Genomic DNA, 9,691 nt, shown 5'->3' on the forward strand with positions numbered 1-9,691 from the left:
TTGGTTAATACTATGTATAAAATTGGTTAATATTGTTCATAAATTCGTTAATTAATTCTCAAACATAAAATATATTAAATAGTAAAATAAAGTTGGTTTATGGAGTGTAAAAGTTGGTTAATATATTTATAAATTATTGTCAAATAGGGTTAATAGCATGTATTTTATTGATTAATGAAGTAGTGAAATTGGTTAGTAAATTATAAGTAAAATAGTTGGTTAATAAAGTTAATTCAATTATGAAGTTGATTAATGATACAACCATATATTTGTGTTATAAATAAATTTTAAAAAAATTTTATTTTAAAAAATAATGTTTTTAAAATTTATTTTTTTATTAAAAAAAAGCAGTAATAATTAATATATTAAATAACGTTTATATCTAAGTTAATATAAACCAAATATTTAAGTTATTTAACTAATTTAAAAAGTAAATTTTGTTTACAAGAATGATGAGTAGTATAAATTAATGTCCATAATACAAAAACAACATCTTACACATACAGGTACAGCCACGTTATTCTATTTTGTGTGTCACCATATTAATTTCTTGACTTTGTTGCCTACCTTAATCATCTAGCCCATTCTTTTTTCTTATCAACATTTAATCCTTCACACACCACACCACACCATATAACCTCTCTTACCAGCTTAAAATTTTAGTTATCAATCTTCTTCACAATGCCTTCTTCTTCTCTTCAATGGCTTAGCCTAGTTGGCATCATTTGGCTCCAAGTCATAAATGGAACAAACACAAACTTCCCAGCTTATTCTTCCCAGCTAAAACAGCTTCTCTCCATTTCACAAATTGAACTCAACAACCTTGCTTTTGCATCTGATGCTGGCAAGCTTTTTGGTTGGTTTTCTGGCCTTGCTGCCATTTACCTCCCTCTCTGGCTCGTCCTCATCATCGGTTCGTTTCTCGGACTAATCGGTTATGGTGTACAATATCTCTTCATAACCAACCAAATCTCCTATCTATCATACTGGCATGTCTTCTTCCTAACATTTCTTGCTGGCAATAGCATTTGTTGGATCAACACTGTCTGTTATGTTGTTGCCATACGAAACTTTCTATCCGATCGCCAGGTCGCGGTCGGATTAACAACTAGTTATCAAGGACTAAGTGCAAAGATTTATACAAATATTGCTGATGTTGTTTCATCACAGAATAAAGCTAAAACTTTTCTTTTCTTGAACTCTATAGTACCTGTGGCTGTTTGCTTAATATTAGCACCTATAGTAAGAGAAACTGAAGTGAAAAGTTCAAAGCATTCTAGTGTTGTTTTTGCTTTGATGTTTATTATTACAATAGCCACTGGAATATATGCTGTGATTAGCAGCTTGCAAGTTTTCACAACCAAAATTTCATCACTTGGCGTTCTTATTGGTATTCTAGTATCTCTTCTCTTACCTCTTTTACTTCCAATTTGTGTGAAGATCAAGGAGATAGTTGAATCATTGCACAAGAAAAGAGAAAAACTAAGAATCTACCATTTTACCATGGAGGAGAATATTAACAAAGAGAGGATAGAGAGTTATGTGAAAGAGTGTGATGATGAAGATGGTTGTGTTATGGAAGAAATAGGTGTGAAGTTAATGTTGAAGAGAATGAATTTCTGGTTATATTTCTTTGTGTATTTTTTTGGTGCAACAATTGGATTAGTATTTCTCAACAATTTGGGACAGATAGCTGAATCAAGAGGTTGCTCTGCAACTTCATATTTGGTGTCTTTGTCTTCTTCTTTTGGATTCTTTGGTCGTCTCATTCCATCTTTTCTAGATTACTTTTACAGGTAATTTGGAACAATTTCTATGCTTTTTACTTGTTTTAAATTTCTTTCACACTTATAATTTTGTTAGTTTTTTATATAGTAAAGAAATGCGGTTGATATGTCCTATGCAACTTAAATCATACTTACTTCGGTATCTATTATAATAATAATAAAAAAAAATTAAATATGTTTTTGGTCCATATAAATATCTCAAATTTTATTTTTAGTCCATATTAAAAATATGACATATTTTAATACCTATAAAATTTTTGTGAATACAATTTTAGTCTTTGTTATTTTTTAAAATTTTAAAAACTATTTTATTATATTTAAACTTTAAAATTTTTGAATAAATTTTTTTATACTTATTTAGAATAAGAATTAAATATGAATTTTTTAAATTTCAAAAGATATTGATAAAAGTAATGCAAATATCGATTTAGAAATCAAAATTTGAGTTTTTTTTTTGAGGAACTTTTTATAACGTTCATAACATGTCTGTAAAATAATCATTCAAAAATATATATCGATTTAACATTAGGGACTAAAACTACGTTCATAATAATTTTGTAGGTATCGAAACATGTCATTTTTTAAATAGAGACCAAAAACAAAATTTGATAATTTTACAGAGACTAAAAATATATTTAACACTAAAAAAATAATTTTTAAATTTACTGAATAACAAATAATATATGTTTATGATTTAGGTTAGATATATTAATTATTTAATAAATATAAAAATATTCTTTTTATAAGAGTGAGATAAAAGAAAGTAGTTACTTGTAGATTAAACACCAAAAGCTATAATGTTTTAACAATAGTACTGAATTTAGGCAGATATTTAACCATAAGTGTCTCTTTAAATTTAAGCAGATATTTTTTATCTGTACTGAATTCTGAGCATACAACAGTGTGTTAAATTTTTTGAAGGAGCATTTTATTGTTTATTACTGTCCTATTCGACCTCGGAATTATTCTTTACAATTATGCGCAGATGAAACTCGATTTATAAAAAAAATATTTTTTAACATAGTGAAATAAAATACCGACTGACAGACATTTTTGTAACAAAAGAAAACATAATGAAATGAAATACCGACTGAAACATTGCATTTATGTTTCCATTTAATGGAAATAATGATAATAGAAATGTTGGTTGATCTACATTGATGAAGACAATCAAACCATCAAAATTAAAAGCTTCCAATTTCATATGAAAGTTACTCCTTCCGTTTTTAATTATAAGTCGTTTTAGACTTTTCACAAGTATTGTATGAAAATGAGAAATTATGAAGGTTTTTACAAAACTATCCTTCATTAATGACATATGGAAGATAAATTTATATAATTGAAAGGAGAGAGAATAATAAATATTTAAGGATATAATAGGAAAAGTAGCATTAATTATTCATTGAAATTGTAAAGCGACTTATATTTAAATACAATTTTTTTTTTCAAAACGACTTATAATAAAAAACGGAGGGAGTAATATTTACTCTTCCATCTCAAAATAGTTAATCAGTAGACATATATTAAATACATCAGTTATTTAATATATTTGAAAAAGAATTTGTTTAATATTTTTTCTTAATTTTTTATTTATTTCTACTTTCATTGTCTTAGAAATGAGAATAACAATAATTTTAATTTCAGGGGAAAACGTACAATTTCAAGACCTGCCTCAATGGTGGCAGTAATGGCACCAACAGCAGGTGCATTCTTCTTACTTCTCAACAAAACCGACATTGCTCTTTACATAAGCACAGCTGTGATTGGAGTCTCAACTGGAGCAATCACTTCCACTGCTATTTCCACAACCACTGAACTATTTGGAACTAAGAATTTCTCAGTAAACCATAATGTGGTTGTGGCTAATATTCCAATTGGATCTTTTTTATTTGGTTACTCAGCTGCACTTGTCTACCGTAAGCAAGGAAATGGACATGGAAAATGCATGGGCATGGAATGTTTTAGCAACACTTTTATCATTTGGGGTTCCTTCTGTTGCCTTGGAACTTTATTGGCTTTGATTCTATATTTTAGGACTCGCAAGTTTTACTCACAAAACCAATAGGGTGACATTTTTGTTTACTTATATTAGTATTATACATCTTTTCAATATGACATAGAGGGGATTGTAGTTGTATCTCCCAATTGATCTCACCTTGATTTTATACCAATTTAATGTATCTAGATGTAGTTAGATATTATTTTTATGGTACACAAGCGTTATAATGTGTATAAGTTTGTTTTGACTTGAAAAGTATCATTATTGAATCAAGTAAGATATGGTGGGAATTAATAATCTACTAGTAAAAAAACTCATGTATGATACTAACTAGTACTATAAAAAGTATTTTTTGCAACACCAACGAATTTTATTTCACCACGGCTAAAGAATTTATTATGGTAGAATCTATTCAATTAAATACTTTTCTTTTGTTTTTATTTATAAGTCTACTTTTCACCACGATTGACACTTTCAAAAGTGGTGAAAAGTGACGTATCGTCATGAGTTTGAATCTTGTTGTTATTGTTGTTATACTGCTACATTTTTTTTATATTTTATCAAAACACATACAACAACAGTTATTTAGTACAATCATTGTTGTATGTAGCACATTGTCATGAGTTCGAATCTTGTTTTTTTTTTTTTATTGTTGTTGTTGTTGTTGTTGTTCTAATGCTGCATTTTTTATATATGAAAAGACGTACAACAACAATTATTTAATATAACTATTGTTGCATGCAACACCCTTATTGAGTTTCTTCACTGTCTTTAAACAAATATTGGTCGTCCATTCAGTGATTATCGGCGCTGAAGACACTCCTATTAGTGATCCGCGTGAAACCTAAAACTTAAACAAACTTTCAACTTAGATGAATTTCATCTACTACACTCTATTCCTCCACTAAACCAAACTCAAAAGCATCATTTCTTTCATAAATAAAACTCGAAAACATCATTTCTTTCATTAACAATTTTTAGAACTACACCATCTCTTCTTCAATTTGAATGAGACAAGAAAAGTATGGATTCGAGTTAGCAATGTTAGTTGTTGTTGTTCTTTTATTTGTTATTGTTGTTCTTGTTGTTGTTCTTGTTGTTGTTTTGTTGACCTTGTTGTTCTTGTTGTGGTTGTTGTTATTGTTGTTGTTGTTGTTGTTGTTCTTCTTCTTCTTCTTCTTCTTCTTGCTATTGTTGTTGTTGTTGTTCTTCTTCTTCTTCTTCTTCTTCTTCTTCTTCTTCTTCTTCTTCCTCTTCTTCTTCTTCTTCTTCTTCTTCTTCTTCTTCTTCTTCTTCTTCTTCTTCTTCTTCTTGTTATTGTTGTTGTTGTTGTTGTTGTTGTTGTTGTTCTTCTTCTTCTTCTTCTTCTTCTTCTTCTTCTTCTTCTTCTTCTTCTTCTTCTTCTTCTTCTTCTTCTTGTTTTTATTGTTGTTGTTGTTGTTGTTCTAATGCTGCATTTTTTTAAAAATTTTATTAAAAGACATATAACAACGGTTGTTTAATATAACTGTGGTTGTATGTAACTTGTTATCGAGTTTACTACCACAGGCAATAGACTGTAATTGTAAATTATCCACATACAACTATACCCTACCTAATAATAGTTATTCAACCATTATTATAGGTCTTTCGCGACCGTTGTTATATGTGTTTTTTGTAGTAGTGAACTAAGTGATTGCGGTCACTTTGTAGTTGCGTAAAGACTTTTACAATTTCAGTTTGCATAAGTTTTAAGTTATAGAATGTGGTCGTTGTGGTGTGAATAAATCACAATAATGTTGTGTTAAGATTGTGGTCGTTGCGGTGTGAATAATTCACAACCGTACAATTTGATTCTATTTTTATTATGTACAAAATTTTAGTTTAGAATTTTGCAATTATATATAATACTTTTTGTGATTTGTATTTTTAATAATTTGATTTTGAAAATTTCGTATTAGCCGTAACAATGATTTTTCGCGGTTATGACGACTTTTTAATTAGCAGTGATTTATTTTCTTTGCATTAAAATACTGAATAACTGTGTTTCATGATAAGCGGGATGGTGGCTTAAAAATGGTTATTAAAGAGTTCATTAAGATATACATAAATTTCTTATGAGAGGAGGTGGAAGGAGGATGATAAATTGGTTGAGTTGGAAAAAGGTGTGTCACGATAAGAGGAATGGTGGCTTAGGAGTAAAACATGGTAAAAAATTTAACAAACCTCTCATGACTAAATGGATGTGGAGAATTTTAAGCGAGAAAGAGGCTATTTGGTATTGTGTTCTATCGTTTAGATATGGAGATATGTTATTTATGGTTAGTGAGGACTCGTCTTTTGGAATAGGTAGGAGAAATTCAATTTGGTGAAGGGATCTCTCTATGCTTGGAAGCGATCAACTGACCAATTATTTCAAGTTCTCCAACAATATAAAAGGAAAGCTTCGTAACAAGGAACATTTTAATTTTTAGAGGGCTACATGGTTGGATAATTATGAGTTGGCCTTAACTTATCCAGATCTATATAGTAGTATGGGGAGGCTGATTTTGAAGATCTCTGAAATAGGCTATTGGAACAATTAAAATTGGGTGTGAGATTTTCATTTGAATGAGTTGACTGAAGCATGGAGGCAATAATGGGATTATCTTTGGCATGTTACCCATGGTGTCGTGCCAGTCCAGCGTCTGGAGAACTGTTTCATTAGGTAGTCGGACCCAACTGGGTTCGGAATAAATTAGTTATATCGCATAATGGCTGGTTTTCATAATGCAGGAACACACTGCAACATCTTGGTTTTAGTGTTTATTATTTATTAATTATTTGTTTATTTTATTAATTATTATGTGGTATGATAATTGATTAGATTTGTATTTTGTGATATAATTGTAATATAGGTGGTTTTAGGTTATAAGTGTGAAAATAAGAAAATAACTAATTGGACCTATGTTGAGTTAGTATGAGAAATAGGGATGTGTTATTTCTTAAGCCCATTAGTGAGATAGAAGTTGGTAAGAGTTAATTAAAACTAAGAAAAGAGAAAGATAGAAAGAAAAGAGAGAGAAAAGAGGAAAAAAGGGAACAGAGGAGAATAGAAGAGAAAGGAAGAAGAAGGAAACCTAGAAGGAGAAAACCTAAGGTAAGGGTGAGATTTATTGATTTATGGGTTTGTATAATGATATGTGATGGTTAGAAATATGTCAGGATTGAGAATTTTGTTGATTTTAGTTTTAACTTGTTAGGTTTTGGTTGAGATTCCATTAAATTGGTGATTGAAGCATGTTTTGATGTTAATACTTATTGTTATATGATGTATATATATGTTAAAATGTTTTTATTTCATGAGATTGTGAATTGTTCATCATTTTCATAGCTTTGAATGTTAGGGTTTGAAATGAGGTGAAGAAATCAATGCCATGAAATCTTGTTTTAATGATGCTAAATGATTCTATATGTTATGTATATGTTATAATACTTCATTTCGATGATTAAACTGCTGATTTGGATGGTTTTTGGTGAGAAATTAATGTTGGACATAATGTTGTTCAAATACAGATTTTTCTGGTATTTCGCGAGTTTGCTTAGAAAGGTCTGGTTTTCAGATTTTTATATTTTGTAAAATGGGACTATATCTTGGATCCTTATGATTTATTATGAATTATGGTGAATTTTATGGAATTGTTTGGTGTTGTTTTGAATCAATTCTTCGAGATAACATGATACGTGAATTTCCATGTATGTATGTTGTGGAGTGTGATTACTTGAGAATAACATTGTTGAGTTATGCATTACTACTTGTTATTGATGATGTGTTGATTTGGTGATATATTATGGAGATATTTTCATGTGTATTTGATAACATGGAATTGTGTATGTTTGTGCAAATTTGTAATGAATTTATATGCGATGAATTGGTGAGATATATGCTTAAATGATTAAGATTTGGTGATGGTCTTAATTGCATATATTGGTTGTTTTGTACATGCATTCATGGAAAGTCGGTGCCTGATTGGTGGCTCTGGTCCTATGATGGGGATGTGGAACGGTGAACTATATGTTCATATTTGGTGATTCGGATCCTATGGTGGGGATATGGAACGGTGAACTATATGTTCATATTTGGTGGTTCTGATCCTATGGTGGAGATCTGGAACGAGGTGAACCTAGGGTTCACGATTGGTACCACATGCATATTGCATTTAGTTGCAATGGAGTCACATGTGTCGATGTGAATGTTATGTTTTGGTGTGCAATATGTGATAATTGATTTAATTGTTATATTTTTGGTAATTGTGAATGATTATCTTTGATATCTTGAATTGTGGAGTAATGTTGTATATGTGAATATATAAAATGTATTCGAATGTGTTGAATACATAAATATGAGAAGTGTGATGAATTCAATTGGTGAATGTTTGTTATGCATTACTACATATTATTATATATTCCCATAATGATATGAATTCTCACCCTTCTATTGAAATGATGTTTTGTACGACATCGCTCAGGTACTGAGGAGTAGAGGTGCGCGTTTGATAAGTGCCAAAATATAGTTATTTGGTGTATGTAAATAGTGGCACTTATCGATACTTTTTGTTTATACCATTTGAATAATTCTCTATTTTTGTGTAATTTTGTATACATTGTGAATTTATGTAAATACGTATAATTTTATACCATTTGATAGTTTCTGTATCTTTTTGTAGGTATTTTTGCGTATTCGGAGCTTCGAGGAATAAAGTGTCGAAGACACGGCTACGAACGCGTTTTGAAAAAATAAAGTTTGCTGTTCTGGTGTAGCGCGCTATACCGCACTAAGCGCGGTCTGGGAGCTGAAAAGCTTGGTTTGGAAGAAGTTACCGCGCGACGCAGGGCCTCGAAGGCGCGACGCGCTCTAGGGCGGTTTAACTTTTTAGTAAAGGCGTGCTACGCGCGCTGGACCGCGCTAAACCCGCTCTGCGTATTTTTATTTTTCTATTTATAGACAACTTTGTTTTAGTTAGGTTTTGTCATCTCTTCTTTGACAAAGTTGAGCTCTGATCAATTCTTTGTAGTTTAGAGGTTCAAGCAACACTATTGGGCGGTTCATCATGTCGATTGAATGCGGGTGGTCTCCGATTGTGCCGACAACACGAGAAGTTTCCATGTGTTCTTCTTCTTCCCTGTGACCCATTCCAATGGTGGGGTTTGTATGTATATTTTTCCTCTCTTGCATGTATATTTGTTGATCTTGGGATTGTTTATATATTTGCTTTACAAATCATCATTATTGTTTTTCTTGATCTTTTTGTTTAAATGCTCTGAAAATTTGTGTTGTTGTAGAAATAGACATCATAGATAAATTGTAGGAATGATAACTATTAGTTTCTAAATTGTGATAACTATTAGTTTCTAAATTGTAGAAATAGATTTGGGGCTAATAATCGTAATGGGTATCGAGTTTAATGCCTCCGCGTTATTTGTGTCAGTTGGGAAATTGCTGATGTGAATAGTATGGTTGAGCTTTCGTCGATGTTGCAGAAATGGACATTGATGTGGCATCTCGAATGATGCCCGGTGATTTTGATGTGTATTGTGAGTATTGAGCGTAAGATTTTTAGATTTAAGCATTTGACAGGTTGAGTAGAAATACGATTCCATAATGAATTCTCTTAAGCTACAATAGATTGTTTATTTGCTTTTATTTACTTTTTCCGCATTTTACTTTTCGTAACCCAATCTTGAAACCTAGAATACGAGAACATTGAACGAAATTTTTTCTCTACTAATCTCTGTGGACTACGATACGATATAACCTATATCACTCGGTAATAAATATACCTATTACTTTTTGCTTGCCGCTTTACTACTTCAACAGTTCTTCTCATAAAAATATAAGAAAGTATGCAACATAAGTGTTAGGGTGTCGATCGATTTAATTAAAAAT

The 9,691-nt window shown here is 30.6% G+C and overlaps 1 protein-coding gene across 1 annotated transcript; it reads left to right on the forward strand.

Moving 5' to 3' along the window:
• The first annotated feature begins 499 nt into the window (after nt 1–499).
• On the forward strand, nt 500–4,093 carry LOC131634666 (protein NUCLEAR FUSION DEFECTIVE 4-like). Its single transcript, XM_058905312.1, has 2 exons — nt 500–1,796; nt 3,432–4,093. The coding sequence occupies exons 1-2, from the start codon at nt 682–684 to the stop codon at nt 3,850–3,852; spliced, it is 1,536 nt and encodes a 511-aa protein (XP_058761295.1). The 5' UTR covers nt 500–681; the 3' UTR covers nt 3,853–4,093.
• The last annotated feature ends 5,598 nt before the right edge of the window (nt 4,094–9,691 follow it).

This window comes from Vicia villosa, unplaced genomic scaffold (assembly GCF_029867415.1).
Source record: "Vicia villosa cultivar HV-30 ecotype Madison, WI unplaced genomic scaffold, Vvil1.0 ctg.001325F_1_1, whole genome shotgun sequence".
In the NCBI taxonomy this organism is placed as follows: Eukaryota; Viridiplantae; Streptophyta; class Magnoliopsida; order Fabales; family Fabaceae; genus Vicia; species Vicia villosa.